The following is a 16,571-nucleotide window of genomic DNA, read 5'->3' on the forward strand; positions in this document are numbered from 1 at the left end:
TTTGGGGGGTGGGGGAAGAAGTGCTTCCTTAGCATGTGGCAGTAGAGGCACATGCTATGAACAATTCTGCAATTGATAAGGGTAACATTACTCACTTCCTCACAGGAAAATCTGTCAGGTTTATCTTCTGCATACTCTCTGTTTTAAGAAATATTTATTTTAATGATGTGTATGTGAGTGTAGCTGTGTGTGGGTATTTGCACATTGAGAGCCGTGTCCTAAGAGGCCATAAGAGGGCATCAGCTTCCTCTGGAACCAGAGGTGCAGGCCTTTGTGAGTCTCCTCACACAGGTCCATGCTCTTCCCGACTGAGCAATCTCTCCAGCCCCGAGTGTACGAGTCATTTCCCGAGATTTCCTGCTCCTTTAATCAACACGTGGTTAGGAGCCAGGAATGAACTTCAGGCATGCTTGCTGGCGCCATTTTCTGGCAAGCACACCAGTAAAGGCTTGGAGTTGGGAAGGCACAGGTTTCTCTGACTTTGGGCTGATTACTTTTTTACTCTGAGCCCCAGTTTCCTCATCAGCGAGTGAGGAAAAGTGAAAAGCACTCGCAGGGTTGAAGGAGTGTGAGGAATGCCATCAGAGAGGCTAGCTGCTTCTGAGCCCAGACGCTGCTTTCCCACACCAACTTTCCGCTGAATATTATCAAAGTATTTGGGGAAATCACGGGAAACAAAGTCAAAGCATCAATGAGTTGATAAAACAATAAAAGTAATTTTAAGAAAAAAGGGAATCTAAAGGAATAGAAAAGGAATTGCATTTTCTCTGAAGCCATTTATCGTTTCCAGCAGATCTGAACTTTCATTTTGATAGAGAGACAGTGACTGAGGAGGGACAGAAGGTCATGACAGTAAAACACCACAGACAACACTAGGTCACCACAGGAGACGGCCCTCGCCACAGGAGACTCTCGCCACAGGAGACCCTCGCCATAGGGGATGACCCTCGCCACAGCAAACTGCGATGCCAGGGAACAGGCAGGTGAAATAATTCCTCCCTGAATTTTATGACTCTTTTGAAGAAACCTCAAGCAAGGCTTGAGTTTAAGGCTGGCCTTCTCCTGGATGTCTCTTCAGAGTGTCTTGTAAGGTGAAGGAGCCTCAACTGACCTTTCATAAATCATAAAACATTTACATTACTCCAAAACACCGAACATCACGCAACAGAAGGTAACTCGACACACAGCAAATATGGTCGGGAAAGGAAATAAAAGTTTAAAGACTGAAGAACTTAAAATTGTTTCCTAAAGGCTATAAAACCACAGTGCTTTAATGTGTAGAGAAATAAAGGATAATGTTAAACATATTTGTGGAGTAGAGACTAAAATGTACCACAGGTAACATGACAAAGGAAGAAGGGACCTGTTCAGATAAACATTCTAACACCTCGGATAAAAGCCAGGGGAAGGGAATGGGTTAGCTGAAAAGGGAAACACATCTGAGAAGCCGGGGGAAACACTTAGGACACTTTCCAGAACACAGAGAACCCCAGTCTGTCCATCTCATGGATTTATCAGAACTCTCCTGCTGGGCATCTTCAACTCACCGAGGACCCCAAACTTACTGACAAACCAAAGCTCAAGATTTCATGGATGACTTGAGGTTCCTGTAAAGAGGTATGGCGGAGGTAGGAGATGATGGAGACAGGCCGACTTCCCTATTCCCTCCCCTTTGAGAACACTTGTATGCTCCAAGTTGGCAGGCTATACATCTGACGAGGAGGCCTTTGAGGAACCCCATTCGACCTTCCAGAGAAAGCTAGTTCTGAGGAGGCTAGCTCCTTCCTTCTCACCTCCCAGTATGCTCTGAGGGTCCCACAGTTGACAAGTGTGGAAATCGTGTAATACTACAAGAATACAAAAACGCTTTTGTGTCTTACATAAACTCAACTTTCCTCTGCTGTATTTTGCTTTTCTTTTAATTCTACATCAAATATTTCCTTATAAAATTTTTTTATTAATTTTTTTTTCAGAGAACTTCATAAGTATTGTATTTACATCATTTAACCGCCTCTCTCCCCACTCTAACTCTTCCCATGGTCCCCTACTCTCTCTCAAATTCATGACTTCTTCTTTAATTATTATTGTTACATACATATATACACTCAAGTATATGTAAATCACCCACCGAGATTTAGGGTTGCTTCTATGTACATATGTTTAAGAGTAATTGCTATGGATTAATTAATCGATCGTGGCCTTTCCCTGGAGAAAACTGATTCTCATTCTGATAGCAGCCCATTGATTTCCTATACCTCTCCATCAGGTGGTGGGGCCTTGTGAGATTTCTATCTGCTTTGGCCCAACTGTTGCCATTATTCAGGCCTTTTTCAGGTGTCCATATTGTTGAGTTTCGTGGATGCATCTTTCCTGTCCTGTCTAGAAGACACTATTAAGTGGTAACCTGGTTCTATGGCTCTTACTATAATTTTAGCTTCTCCTCTCTGTGTAATATTTTTTAAATTAAAAAGTGGCTTCCTTAGCCAGGTGGTGGTGGCACACACCTTTAATCCCAGCACTCAGGAGGTGTTGGCAGGCAATCTCTGAGTATGAGGCCAGCCTGATCTCCAGAGCATGTTCAGGACAGCCAGAGCTCCGCAGAGGAACCCTGTCTCACAAAACAAGCAACAAACAACAACAACAATAACAAGAACAAAATATGGCTTCCCTGCTTATTCCCAAAGCGAGCATTGTCTTTGTGAGATGTCTCCACCAAAGGCAGCTGCCATCTTCATTGCTCTTTACCATTCAAGCAAGCCCTCGGGGCTTCTGTGTCAGAGGCACTGGGGAGATGGCTGGGCTGTTAAGGCATCGGCTTCTCCTCCAGAGGACATGTGTACAATTCCCAGCACCCACATAACTGTCTGAAACTCCAGGAACAAGGGATTCAATGCCATTTTATGGTCACTGAGGGCATTGTACACACGGCACACAGACATATGATTCAGGTAAACACTCATACATGTAAAAGTGAATGGCATGTATGTTGTCCTTAGCAGTAGGGCTTTACCACCAGGTTGTGAAGCACATTATAAAGCTTTGGCGATAGCCTGGGATGTTTGGGGATCCATGGGATCCCTTTGGCCAACAACCCAACAAGACATAACCCTTTCCTGGCACAAGGTTTTTCCTTGGTGGCATAAGAAGTCTTGGGACATTGTCCCCATTACATGGCGATTCCTTTAGAGTCTTTCCTGTATGTATCTACTTTAGAAAGCCTCCAGAGCAGTAAGTTTCCAGACCATTTTTTAAATGGTCTTTAGTGTTAGTTGTCCCTCCCCAGGCTCCCCAAATTTACTCTCCCATCTCCCTCCCAACTTAATCCTAATATTCTGGTTTTCCCTTTGTGTCTCCATAACATTTCCCTTTCCTTAGGAGATCCATCATAGAGGTTGCTTTTTGAAGTAGATAGGATTAACAGAGACCCACAACATGACAATGTATAGAGAATGAGACACTTGGAACACTCAGTCCTGTGTGGGATGTCTTTATCAAACTACTGCCCTTGAGGCTCAGGGATCTGTGTGGAAGAGGAAGTAGAAAGAGGGCAGGAGTCAGAGGTGATGGATAACTCTAAGGAACATCACCCTCCAGGACACAACAGAACGGATGAACTCATAGGGACTGTGGTCCCATGCACAAGACCCACACAGGTTCAAGCCAGATGGGGTCCGGCACTGAGAAGAAGAAGTGGTCTCACTCCTAACCAAGACACCATTTGCAATTGGTAACTGCAGGCAAAGGGAAAACCAGTTTCTCCAGTGGAGTGTCACTGGGCATATTAACCACACTGTTAGTGTTTTTAAAAGTTTGGGACTCTCACTGTAACAAGCCCCTCTGGATACTGCTTGGACTGAGCCGTCTACCTCTTCGCGCTCTCAGAGGAGATGTGCTAGGAACAGGTTTCACTGCTGCTGCTGGCTGTGTTCTCTATCCTTGGAGCAGTGTTTTGGGATGGGTTAATGGCCCTACCTCATGTTAAGGTGCTAAGTAGTTCCTCACTTTCATTGTTGCTGCTGACATCAAAATACCATAGGATATTCCGAATATGAAGAATGAGTTACTATACTTTGGAAGGAGTAAAAAAAATTACTAATACCAACCCCACTTCCACACACCCTTAAGACAAGGAACACGCATGTTTCTGTCTCTACCCTTCATGTCAGGAAGTTCATGCACAGAGAGTCAGTCCTTGTCACTTAATAGAATCATGGAACACAAAGGCCAGAGGCCAAGAGTCAGTGCTTGGAAACCGCAGGGCTGTTTTCTAAGCAAAGAGCCAAGAGCTGGTGCATGAAGTACCGCTTCTGCACTGGAGACTCTTACCTGAGCCCTGATCCGCATGCTGGCCTTGGGAGTCAGGTACTTATGTTCTAAGTACCAGCCCCGCTCCTGGAACACCAGCTTGGTCCCATACAACAGACAAAACTAAAGAGTGAGAGACAAGAAAGAAGCAACTGTTAGAAAATCGGGGTCTGAAAGGAGTCAGAGGTAACATTACATGACATTTCCTAAAGTCAGAAAGTCTTTCCTTAATTAAAATGGTCATGTTTTGGATACAAAGTATATGTTTTATTTTTTTTTAACTTTCCAAAAACCTTGAAAGCAGTTCTAAAATAATAGACAGCTTAGTGAGGTCTCCTGTGTCAATCCCATCTGAGAAATACTAACACACAGTCAGCCTTGATTCACACGTAACTTCCCTGTGTCCTCCACACCCAGGTGACTTAGAAGTCCATTCAGAAGCAATTCTGAAATCCATATGTAGTTCTTTTTGCTTCCCTTCTCATTCATGAAAAATACACAGCAATGTCATCTTGATATTTTCCACTGGGCAACATTTGATTGACTTTCACAAAAATAGCATTCCTCATTTACATCTCGCCTCAGTATGTTTTTTCTGTTACATTTCTGAAACTGAGTACCCTGAATGACATCATAGGCAGCCACCAACCAAAAATCAACGAGCTTCCCAGAGGCAAAGTGGCTTTTCACTTAGCTATCCATCCATTCGCCATTTAATATTCCATAATCTGAAATCATACAGCAAGTGGGGGAGCAGCGTGCAAAGGTCTTCGTGTCTCCACTCAGCTTCAGTTATCAGACCTCCGGCCTCCTTGCCATCTCACCCCCCTCTCAGGCCCCTCTGTGGTATTGTGGCATTAAGCCCAGCCCTACCAAGTCATTTATGAATACACCTCGCTTTCGTATCTCTGAAAGACAATGACTTTTGTGAGGATGGTTTTTGGCTGGGGTCACAGATCAATTATAGGGTACTTGCTTTGCATGCTCAGGAGTTCAGTTTGGATCCCCACCACCCAGTTTAAAAAAAAAAAACCCTGAGTTTGGTGGAGAATGCCTGTAATCCCAGAGTTGGGAAGTGGAGGCAGGGGGTTCACTGGCCACCCAGTCTCGTGAGAGACCCTGTCTCAAAAAGAAAGGAGGGGACCAATCAAAGAAGATGCCCACTGTTGACCTCTGCCTTCCATATGCACACGAATGGATGAGTGTATCTTTATACATGGATGCACACACATGTGCACATACATGTGCACACACACAATATATGAGTGGGAAAGATGTGGGAAAAAGCACAAAGGACCGTGGGCTCCTTAGAGCTGGCAACTCTGGCTAGAAGTCAGTGGGGAGCTGAACGCAAAGGCAGTTCCTGCAGTCTGAGAGAGCGGAGCAAACAAGGCTACTGCAGAAGAGTCCTGGACCCCAGTGGAGGTGACTCCCCTTCGGGGAGGTAAGAAGGAGACAGGGAGACCCAGCTAAACTGAGAGGGCAGGGATTCTGCCATGATCTGATCATGTTTCCCAGAAGTCCCTGAAGCACAATTAATAAAAACTCAGAGAAAGAAATTGGGTTTCAACCTGAAGATCCAAAAAGCAAAACAGCCAGTCACTGGCTCTTACCTTGACCTCAGTCTGAAATGGTGATCCTGCCTCCAGGAATCTCAGACTGTGACTGCGAACTGTCTACTCCCATCTTTTACCCTCTCTAGGACTGAGATTAAAGGCATGCAGAGCCCGGTTTCTATGGCAAACTCGTGTGGCTACTGGGATTAAAGGTGTGTGTCATCACGGACTGGTCTGTAAGACTGACTAGGGTGGCTGTTTTACTCTCTGATCTTCAGGCAAGCTTTGTTTATTAAAATACAAATGAAACGCCACTACACGTCCCCCTGTTGGAGACATAATCCTCAAGTTCACATGTGAATGGTACTTAAAGGTGGAGCCTTCACAAGGGTGACATGAGGTCCTGGGGAGCTTGAGAGCAACGTGGCAGCTTTTATAGAAAAAGAATCTTTGTCCAATGATGGTCTGGGCCATATTAGAATGCAGCGAGAAGCCCCTCATCAACTCTGAACAGATAGATGCTCCATGCTCTTAGACAAGTCTCTGAGCTTGTCCAAACTCGGGAATTGAAATCTGACCAATTCCCACCCTGAAAATCCTCTCCCTGGAAAAACTTCATCCCTAAGAAGCCCTACATAAACTCTGCACCCTTTTCAGTTTGCCACCGCCTCACCATAGAGGCTGCTTTGCTCTTGGATTCTTCCCTACCAGTAAATCTCTTGAATAAGGTCTGGGTGATAGCCTTCTTTTGCAGGAACAGATAGGAGTGGAACAGAACTGTAACACTTTCTCTGGGGAAACCTTATCCTAGAATAGCAGAGTTTTAACTCTCCAGGGAACCTGAACAGAACTGTAAGGACTTTGCTGGGGGAAATCCTCCCCTGCAGGGGCAGAGTTGTCACACTGGGGAAACTCCCTTGGAGCAGGACTGTAAGCTGCTAAGCTTAAGGTGACTTTGTGGTATTCCTTGGCTTCTGATTGCCAGAATACTTTTCCATCTGAGCGGCAATGCTCAACAAACAGCACACCTGAAAGTTCTAGAACTAAAAGAAGAAAACACAACTAAGAGGAGTAAATGGAAGGAAAAAAAAAACTGAGGGCTGAAATCAATAAAATAGAAATAAAGAGAACAATATAAAGAAAAACAATGAAACAGAGTTGGTTCTTGGAAAAAATCAACAAGACAGACAAACCCTTATTCAAACTAACTAAAAGGCAAAGATTTTCTGTATTTTCTCTAATCCAAGTGAACAAAATTAGAAACAAAAAGGAGAAACGAAAAGTCAATGAAATGATCCCTAGTGATAACCTGCTCTACTCATAGACAGCCTAGCATAACCGTCATCAGAGAGGCTTCATCCAGCACCTGCTGGAAACAGATGCAGAGACCCACAGCCAAACATTAGGTGGAGCTCTGAGAATTCTGAGGAAGAGGGGAAGAAAGGATTGTAGGAACCAGAGGGGTCAAGAATATCACAAGAAAAACCATAGAATCAGTTAACCTGGGCTCATAGGGGCTCGGAGACAGAACCGACAATCAGTGAGCCTTGTGTACTTTGGTTTTCCTGCGAGACACCTAACAATAGGAGTGGGGGCTGTCTCTGACTCTTCCTCCTGCTGGGTTGCCTTGTCCAGCCTTCATACGAGGGGAAGGACCTAGTCTTATTGGAACTTGATAAGTCACCTTTGGTTGATATCCATGGGATGACTGCCATTTTCTGAAGAGAAATGGAGGAGGAGTGAATGGGACATGGGGAGGAAGGAAAGAACCTGGAAGGGAAGAAGGAGGGGAAACTGAGGCTGGGATGTAATAGATGAGAGAAGAATAAGAAAAATTGTAGGCACTTGGGCCTCAAAGCAGTGTGTGCACTCATGTGCTTAAAAGGATCAGATATGAAGTAGCAGAAAGCTACACAGCCCCAAAGGTACCAAAGGAAAAATGGGAAACCATGGGCTTCACGCTCACAAATCTGCCACTTTAGAAGACATCGAGCAATGTAAGAACGCTGTGTGTTACAGGAAATCACATAAGGTGGAATACCTGACTAGAACAGTCTTACAGAGACAAAAGAAGTTGAATCCATCATTTAAATTCTCAAAACACAATCATGATAACACGATGGTCTTGGCGAATCACACCTCTGTCTAATAAAGAACACCAAGGGCATATAACATCTTCCTGAAGATGGAAGAGCAAGGACCCCTGCTGTCTTCAATGTTAGAGTTTCTATTCTGTATTAAAGACCATGACCAAAATCCACACGGGGCTGAAAGGCTTTATTTCTTCTCACAACTCCCAGTTACCCCAGTGCACTTACCTTGGCGGAGAGGCTCTCAGTCATGTATGGGGTTTGCCCTTGACTATTTCTGTAGGTACTTTGCTCATCATAGTTGAGGGATTCTATTAGCATCTAGTGGTAGAAGCCGGGGATACTAGCAAATATCCCCGCAGCGGGCAGGGACACGTCCCTCCCCGAATACTGAGGCTGGATACGCTGAATACGTACACAATGTGAGTATCCCAGTTATCCGCTACTGTAACGTGCTCACGATGATCTAAAACTTCTCAGCAGGCCTCGCTTCTTACCTTGTCAATGTGGGCATTAAACCTTTAACACAAGTAGGGAGGGACATTCACAATCCAAAAGAGGCACCAAAGCTGAGGAATGCTGTCTTAGAGAAATAAAGGCCTACGTTCATACAACGTATGAACGTAAGAATATACGTTCATACGCAATATGAATATACATATACGCAATATGAATATACATATACGCAAGAATATGTATAACAACTAAACAGCTTTCAGTGGGTGAACAGATAAACTGTGCTAGCTCCGTACAATAGAACACGACTCAGCTGAACCGCCAAGTTGTTGTGCCAAGAGAAAGATGTGAACATGGAAAGTTTAAAGGTTGTGGAGTTCCATTTATTCTCAGAAAGAGAAAACTGTAGTGACAGAGGCTAGATCATTGGTTTCCAGGAGGCATTAGAAAAGGGAAACAAGAATTATAAAACCATAGTAGAATCCTATTTTTAAGAAAGGTTGGCCAGGCAGAGGTGGTGTACACATTTAATCCCAGCAATTAGGAGACAGAGGCAGGTGAATCTCTGTGAGTTCGAGGCCAGCCTGGTCTACAAGAGCTAGTTCCAGGACAGGCTCAGGCTCCAAGGCTACAGAGAAACCCTATCTCAACAAACCAAAAAAAAAAAAAAAAAAAAAAAAAAAGGTTCTAAGACAACTGGGTATAGAGTAAGGACACTGTCTCAAAACAAAATAAAAAATTGTAGTACTTTGAAAACATCCTTTAGTGACATTTCATTTATGTTTTAATAAACAAAACTTGTCTGAAGATCAGAAGGGCAAACTAAGCCACTAGAGGACAGGCAGTGGTGGCTCACACCTTTAATTCCAGGATTTGGGAGACAGGCAGATGGATCTCTGTGAGTTCAAGACCACCCTGGGCTACCCAAGATCAGTGCAGAAACAAATTCAGGCGGTGGTGGCTCACACCTTTAATCCCAGTACCAGGAAGTCACACACCTTTAATCCCAGCACTAAAGGGAATATAAAATGGGAGGAGAGAGAGGCTTAGTCTGCAGTCACCCAGCCTTGGTAGAGGTAAGACTTCTCTAATGGCTTGGTTGCTTTGCTTTTCTGGTTTTCAGGTTGAACCCCAATGTCTGTCTCTGGGTTTTTATTACTCATGCTACAACTTCCCCCAGAGATGCAGACATTCTGACACTACAGAGCAAAGCGTCACTCACCAGCTTGGGTGGCCCTGCCGTGAACACATCTGTGGTGCTACCAGCTGTTGAAAAGCTTAACAGTGCACTTACATGTGCAATGCACTTGCGTGTGTTTCGTGGTACTTTATACTAGTGAACAGGTCCTGTGTGTGGTACCGATCTGAACACTGGCTAGACTGCATTTCATCACTTTGTGGAGCCTTCCCTCTGACGGAAGCAGTTGACAGTAAAACCCTGATGCTGGCCACAGACACAGGCCTCTCCCTCTAGCGCCTGAGTGTGTCTGGGTCTGGAAGGCTTCTCAGAGCACAGTCCTGCACTCAACAACATGGGCAGAATGAGTTTCACATAGCTTCTGCATCCCATTTCATGCTTTGGGCCCTCTGTTTTGAAATGGCAAACTCCAAGCTGAAATGCCCATGTTCTCAGAATATAAGCCTTGGCTTCTTCCCTCTTGGGTTCTCAAAACTGTGTGTGTTTTTTTCCCTCTCCATTACACAATCTGCCTGCTGGTATAATTATCTGGTCATGTGTCTCACTCCTTGACCACAACATGATCAAAAAGTTACAACTCATGCATCTTGGAATGCCCCACTGTGTCCATTGCCAGTATCTGGGCCCCATGTGCATTTGTGAAACCAAGGAGTTCAAGAGCCATGGGTCCCAGGAGTGTAGGCCCACTGGGATCCACAATGGGAGGAGGGGAACTGCTTGAAATTTATGACAAGCCGGTGGCCTACATACATAGCCCGAGCTGCATAATAATCTGGGAGATGAAGCAAGTGGACTACGTTGGCCTGTGGTGTCAGAGAAGATGAACAAAGCTCATTAGCACACGGGAGGAGCAGCGTGAGCACAGAACAGCTTTCCCCGGCAGCAACCCAGTTCTCTCACTGTGATGAAGTGGTCTGCCTCTGGCCTCAGCCTTTAGCCTCTTGGGATCTCCATTCCTGCCTTGGAAAATTGATGGGCGAAGGTGTGCTCTCCTGGTTTAAGGCATTTCTGTCAGCGTTAGCAAGAAAGTACCAGCTTTGCGATTTCTAGGGGCACTCCCTTCAACAGGAGAGTGACTTAAATTGAACCAGACTGGAGCAATGCCTACCTCTGAGCTTCCTAGTTCCCATTCAGTCCCCTCCAGGTCCCAGCTGGGTGCTCAGGTAAGGCAGTCTTAATCTTATTTAACCCGAAAGGGAAGGCAGGGTTGTGTCAGTTCTAGTGTCATTTTATTTGACCATCTGAAGGAACTGGTCATAATTTAAGTTTATTGTCCAAACTATCTGGAGATGTGTCTTCACTTAAAACCCCAACCTGTCCATTCCAGCAGTGGCAGGTGGGGATGGAGTTTCACGGCTAGTTTGGCTAGCTCTCTCTCTAACACCATGTTCTGAGGTAGAGGTGATTTCTCTTCAGCGTGGGCCACATGCTGGTGTCATGGTTGATCAAACACACAGGAGTTGACAAAAGGCAGGGACGGCCCCCAGAGCAGCCTGCTGTCTGCCTTCCTGATGGGCCTGGACACAGATGCGTCCTGGTCTCCAGACGACAGAAAATGAAAAATACAGAAAGCGAAATCAACAAACACGAAGCGAGATGAGAGAAAGTTCAGGAGAAGGAGACCTGGGGCATGTTCTGGACAGCAGGAGACCAGAGCCCTGCTGTGTCTAAGCACCAAGTAGGGATGACAGGGAGAGAGTTCTCCAGTAACCTGGTGTCACACAGCTGGCTTGTGGCTGCAGACACACTCCCCATCTTGCAGAGTTTACTGCATTTGCAGGAGGGAGCAAATTCAGCAAGCTAGCATGCAGGCTGGGCTACACCCCCAGGGGCTCCCGCATAACCTGCAAGCTGACTGTGACAGCCTGGATCTTAAATGTTCCTCAAAGGCCTGCATCTTAGAGGCTTCATCTTCAACTTGAAACCTTTAAGAGGCAAGGCGCGGTGGCACATCTTCTAGTCAATGGCAACCACCCTTGGCATACTGGGTAGCGGGGCTATTCTGTCCCTCCTAACATCTTAGCACAGAGATGAATGGCTTTGCTCTATTACCCAGCTTCCCAAACCAGGCACCCCAAAACAGGACACGCACCCAATTCTGGACCAAAACCCTTGGAACCATAAACCAAATCAGAGCTTTAGCCTCTTTTACGCCCATTCATTTTGTGGCACTGGGGATCAAACTGAGGGCCTCATGCATTATAGGCCAGTGTCCTACCACTGAGCTATACCCCAGCTTTCGGATGATGGGCCTGCACCACTATAGCCACTAGCCTTCTCTCTCTATAAGTTGCTTAGTTGAGTTATTTGTTCTAGCCTCAGAAATCTGATCTACACATTGGCTGAAAAGCATGCATCAAAACTGGAGACTTGGGGATAAGCGCTCAGCTCAGTCAGGCTCCTCTCCCAGAATGTTTTACTCCAGATTGAGACTGATTCCAACTTAACTCACTGCCATTCCCGATTCTCCACCATCTTTGGCTTCTTACTCATCCTCTTTGGTCTATGAGTGCCCAATTACTGCAGCACCATTTGGGGAAGAGGCTGTTGGGTTTGCTGTTACCATTTCAGCAAACCAGGTGGCCCTATTTGTGTACATGTTTCATGTTTCTGCAGTCCCTGGCATGAGCCACCGAGTTGTGTGTGCATGCTTGTACCAACACTGTAGTCTTGATTTCTTTAATTACAATAGTTGGAACTGTTTTGACTGATGCCTCCCACTTCATTTTCCTTGCAAGATCTGTCAGCCTTTTCTAGGTACTTGACATTACTTAAAAATTTCAGGAGGATTCTGTTCCCAGCACTAAGAGATCCTTTAATAAGAATTATGTAAAACCCATATATCATGATAAAAAGAACTTAAATATTTACTGTGTAGAGGCTTCTAGTTGATGACTCTCTCCATTTGTATGAACCTACATTTATTTGATTCATTAACATTTCAAATCAGTCCCACACATTAAAGCCCCATACGTTTTGATAGATTTATCACTAGACATGTGTGTGTGTGTGTATGTGTGTGTGTGTACTTTAGTATACTGTACATTTAAAATGTATTTAAAAACTCAGTGTTCAGGTGTTTATTACTAGTATTCAAAATAATATCAATATTTTCATGTTGACTTTGTATCCATAACTTTGAAGGACTCAGTTTTTAGTTCCAGCAATTAATTTCTTTCCTACTTGTTTTTCTCCCCTTGTGTCTTGTTTGGAAACACCTTACAGGTGAGTCTGACTGTTTGACACTGTGACACAACATTGTCATTCACAAAACAGCAAAGCTTACACTTGACAAGGGTGCAATCTATCCACCTATCATATATCTATATACCATACCATACCAAAAAAAAATAAACTTTTAAGTAACTACACCGCTTTTGTGTTGGGTACGTTATGACCATCCCAGGCACATATAGCATGTGGTTGCCAGTTGGACACACCTGCTACTATTTTTTTAAACAGATAAGCAAGCATGCCATATGTATGTCAATGCTTGCTTTTCTTCTTCTCTTGCCCAAAAGGATACAGTTTGTATTTTTCTGCTTCTTGCCTTATTGCACTGGCTTCCAGAACCAAAGTTGAGGTTACTGTCTTTGTAGACTGCCTCCTTGGACCTTTTAGCAAGCAGTGCCTCTTCTTCTTCCTCCTCTCCCTCCTCCTTTTCCTCCTCCCTCTCTGCTTGTTCTTCCTTATAATGTTGCTGCAGTGTGCAGTAGCCTTTTCCAGATTTTGAGTTATTTTTCTGCTTTATTTTCAACAGTTCTGGAATATGAAGCTTCCCGAGAGCCCAGAGGACTCTACACATGTTATGCCTTGGGTCAGCTCTCCCAGTTGGTTTGTTTTCTGATGTCTATTTTAAGTGACTTCTTACATTTAACAGAAATGATGGGCATGAGGAAGTCTGACTCTTCATACAACGTGGGTCTTTTACTTTGAAAGGCAGGCTAGTCTTGTTCCCATAATTGCTCCTAGTCTTGGCATTCACTGCTTTCTGCTCTGTGAAAGCCCTTTCAGGATGTAATCTATTAATCAGACAGCTGTGGGTGGGCTGTGCTCAGTTGTCCTTCCCATCTGGCTGAGGCTTCAGAATACAAGTTTTCTTGTCCTTGGCCAATCTCTGAAAGTCCAGAAAGGACCAAAAAAAAAAAATGTATAAAGACCTTCTCAAAGTTGGAAAGACTGAGAGGGACAGCAATTGCTTAGCTGGTGCCTTCGTGTGGACTACTTTTTCCCTCATATTTTAGTCTAGAAACAATCCACTTTCTTTCCTTCCTCTGTTCCTCCCTTCCTCCCTCTCCCTTCTCCCTGCCTGCCTAGATTCTGGCAGAAGGAAGGATGAGACCTAATGAGTCCCTCCTCCTTCCCACCGCATGTTATAATTGGTATTCTGGTGGGTAGTTTTATTTCTTTTTCTTTAATGGACACCTAACCAGAAGCAAGGCACTACAATTTAGTAAGGACAGAAGGAGGAGTTAGTTCGTCGAGTGTAGAGGGCAGAAGTCAGGAGCTCTCAATGAATCCCGTTATTACTCAGGGTGCAGATGTGGCAGGTGGTGAGCAGGTGCTGGGGTTTGCCGCCTCGTCAGCCACCCAGTGCGACTTTTCCCATAACGGTAGCACTGGCGTCCCCTTATAGCTTTCTTCTGGGAAACGTGTGTTCTTCTAGACACAGGGCAACTGTGTGACTGTCTGCTAGGCTGCATTTACAGCAGCAGTACAGAAACCCGCTGATGGATGTCTCCACCCACCCTAGGAGGAAGCGGGTGCAGGGACGAGCTCCCTGTGCACTTCAAATCCTGCTCCCCATTTTACTGATGAAATGGCAAACAACATCAGCCAGGCTCTCTTCCCTGATTACATTAACCTGTCTCTTAGCATCAAATGCTCCTCTCAGCTTCCTGTGTGTGATTCCCACCAAACACTTCTCAATTTTTCCCCCAAGTGATCGCCTCCCCTTGTGCCCTGTCTTCTAGAATTGCAACTTGAAATAAAATCTGCTCTGTACAGATGTGCACAGAGGAAATGGGGGGACAGAGTACACCAGGAAGCCTACCTCATCACAGGCCCTGTGCCTGGCATGCTAGGGCAGGTCCCCAGAGAGCTGAGCCTGCCATGCTTGGAGGAACGGCTCGCTGCATTTCCAAACATGAGGATCTCTGCCACCTAGCTGCTTTTCTGCTTAGTTATTGATTTAGATGTGTGACAATAAAGCACCGAGGGGCAGAACTGGTGAGATGGTCCCACAACTGCTGTCATCTGATGCTTGTGTTCCCCTGGGTGATGAAGCACACACAGCCGGATCTTCATGCTATTCATAGCAGAATGGTATTGGTCCCTTGTTCCTAAGCAGAGAGCTTTGTGAGGGGTCAGCTGAAGCGTAGAATCCCACAGCAGAGCAGACCCCTTGCTATAAGTCAAGAGACACCCTCCTCCTCTTCCCCTGGCTTCTGGCTTAGAGACCACACTTTCAGAACAATTCTAGGGTGACTAGTCATGGCTGCTCCCATTCGATTCCCTTCCAGAACACCCGTCTAGATATCCACTTGAGAAAACCAGGTCTTCCTGGCCTGAAGGAGAACTAATTGCTACCTCGAGGCACCTTGAGGTCAGTTAGGGAAATGTGGGTATGTCGAAATGGATACTCGGACACCCTCCCCTGGCAAGGCAGTTTCAGGGTTCCTGTTCTGGCATCAGCTTCAGGGCACGCGTCAGTGCACTTAAACTACTCTATAAATGGAAAACTCAGAACATACCTTGTCATGGCAACAACACTGGTAAGCACTCTGGAACCCACACAGCCAGCTAAATTTAATTTCCTGCAGAGATGTAGAGACTTAACTCTGATGTCGCCTCCTCTGATGAGTCCTCCCTAAATCCATGTTGTCTTGGAGACCAGCTGAGTGGTCCCCTATTATCAAATATCCTCCTCAGGGATTAGCTTACTCCATGGTTTTTGCATATTTGGGGTACACTGATGTCTCTAACTAGTCACCCAGGGCTATATAAAAGTAGTTGTCATTTGCATCCGCAGTGCCTAGTGCAGAACCTGACATATAACAGGTCCTCACAAATGCTTTAAAAGTGGGATTGTGGCCGGGCGGTAGTGGCCTATGCCTTTCATCCCAGCACTTAGGAAGCAGAGGCAGGTGGAGCTCTGTGAGTTTGAGGTCAGCCTGGTCTACAGAGAGAGTTCCAGGACAGCAAAGGCTGTTACAAAGAGAAACACTGTCTCAAAAAACAAAAAGAAACAAAGGAAAAAAAGTGGGATTGTAGCAAATGCATGCAACAGCCGGAAAATAACTCCTCTCTGCTCACTGTGGAGCTCACCACCGTTCTTTTAATTTAAAAGTCCTGGGAGCCGAAAAGTTAGGCCTCTGTACCAGAGATCACTTCCGAAATTAACTTTTCACTGGGATGAGTACCCTCCACTGATTTGGAGATGCGGTTTAAGCACAGCCCTGAAGAGCTTTGTCACAACCACTTGAGAGAAGCCCCCTAGGTGTGATGAACGGGACCTTCCACAGTCATAGAGAGACGGCAAGGAGAGAAAACCATTTATTTCTGGGAGTCAAGGTCTGACACTGATTTCTGTGTCACCAGTATCTGTGTCCCTTCTGAGAGGCATAAGCCTGCAGACAAAATATCGCAAAGGAGCCAGATACTAAAGCTTAGCAGCCACCTGATGGGAACTCAAGCCACTTTTGCTGAAGAACCTTCCTTAGGACTGCTGCGATCGTGTGAACGCCCTTCTGTGTGGCCCTTGATGGCAAAGAGTAGAGAAGAGCCTGGGGACAGAACAGTGGCTGAAGGCTGCGCTCCACCATCCCAGTCCCTGACACTGTGACGTCATTGGCACCGACGGGAGTCAGAATATGGATTGGAACGATTCACCCTGAACTGGATTTGGCAATTGCAATCAAGCCCCCGATGAGAGCCCCTTTCTTCCTGTGTGGGAGGCTCAATCCC

The 16,571-nt window shown here is 45.4% G+C and overlaps 1 protein-coding gene across 3 annotated transcripts in view; it reads right to left on the minus strand.

Moving 5' to 3' along the window:
* Acoxl (acyl-CoA oxidase like) overlaps window positions 1–16,571 on the minus strand; it is a 294,348-nt gene that overhangs the window by 19,304 nt on the left and 258,473 nt on the right. For all 3 annotated transcript variants that reach the window (XM_085696377.2, XM_085696375.2, XM_085696378.2), the window contains exon 18: window positions 4,327–4,428. In XM_085696377.2, the coding sequence (XP_085552503.2) occupies window positions 4,327–4,428 (102 nt within the window). The remainder of the gene's footprint in view (window positions 1–4,326; window positions 4,429–16,571) is intronic.

Source organism: Myodes glareolus, chromosome 10 (genome assembly GCF_982192425.1).
Source record: "Myodes glareolus chromosome 10, mMyoGla1.1, whole genome shotgun sequence".
Classification (NCBI taxonomy): Eukaryota; Metazoa; Chordata; class Mammalia; order Rodentia; family Cricetidae; genus Myodes; species Myodes glareolus.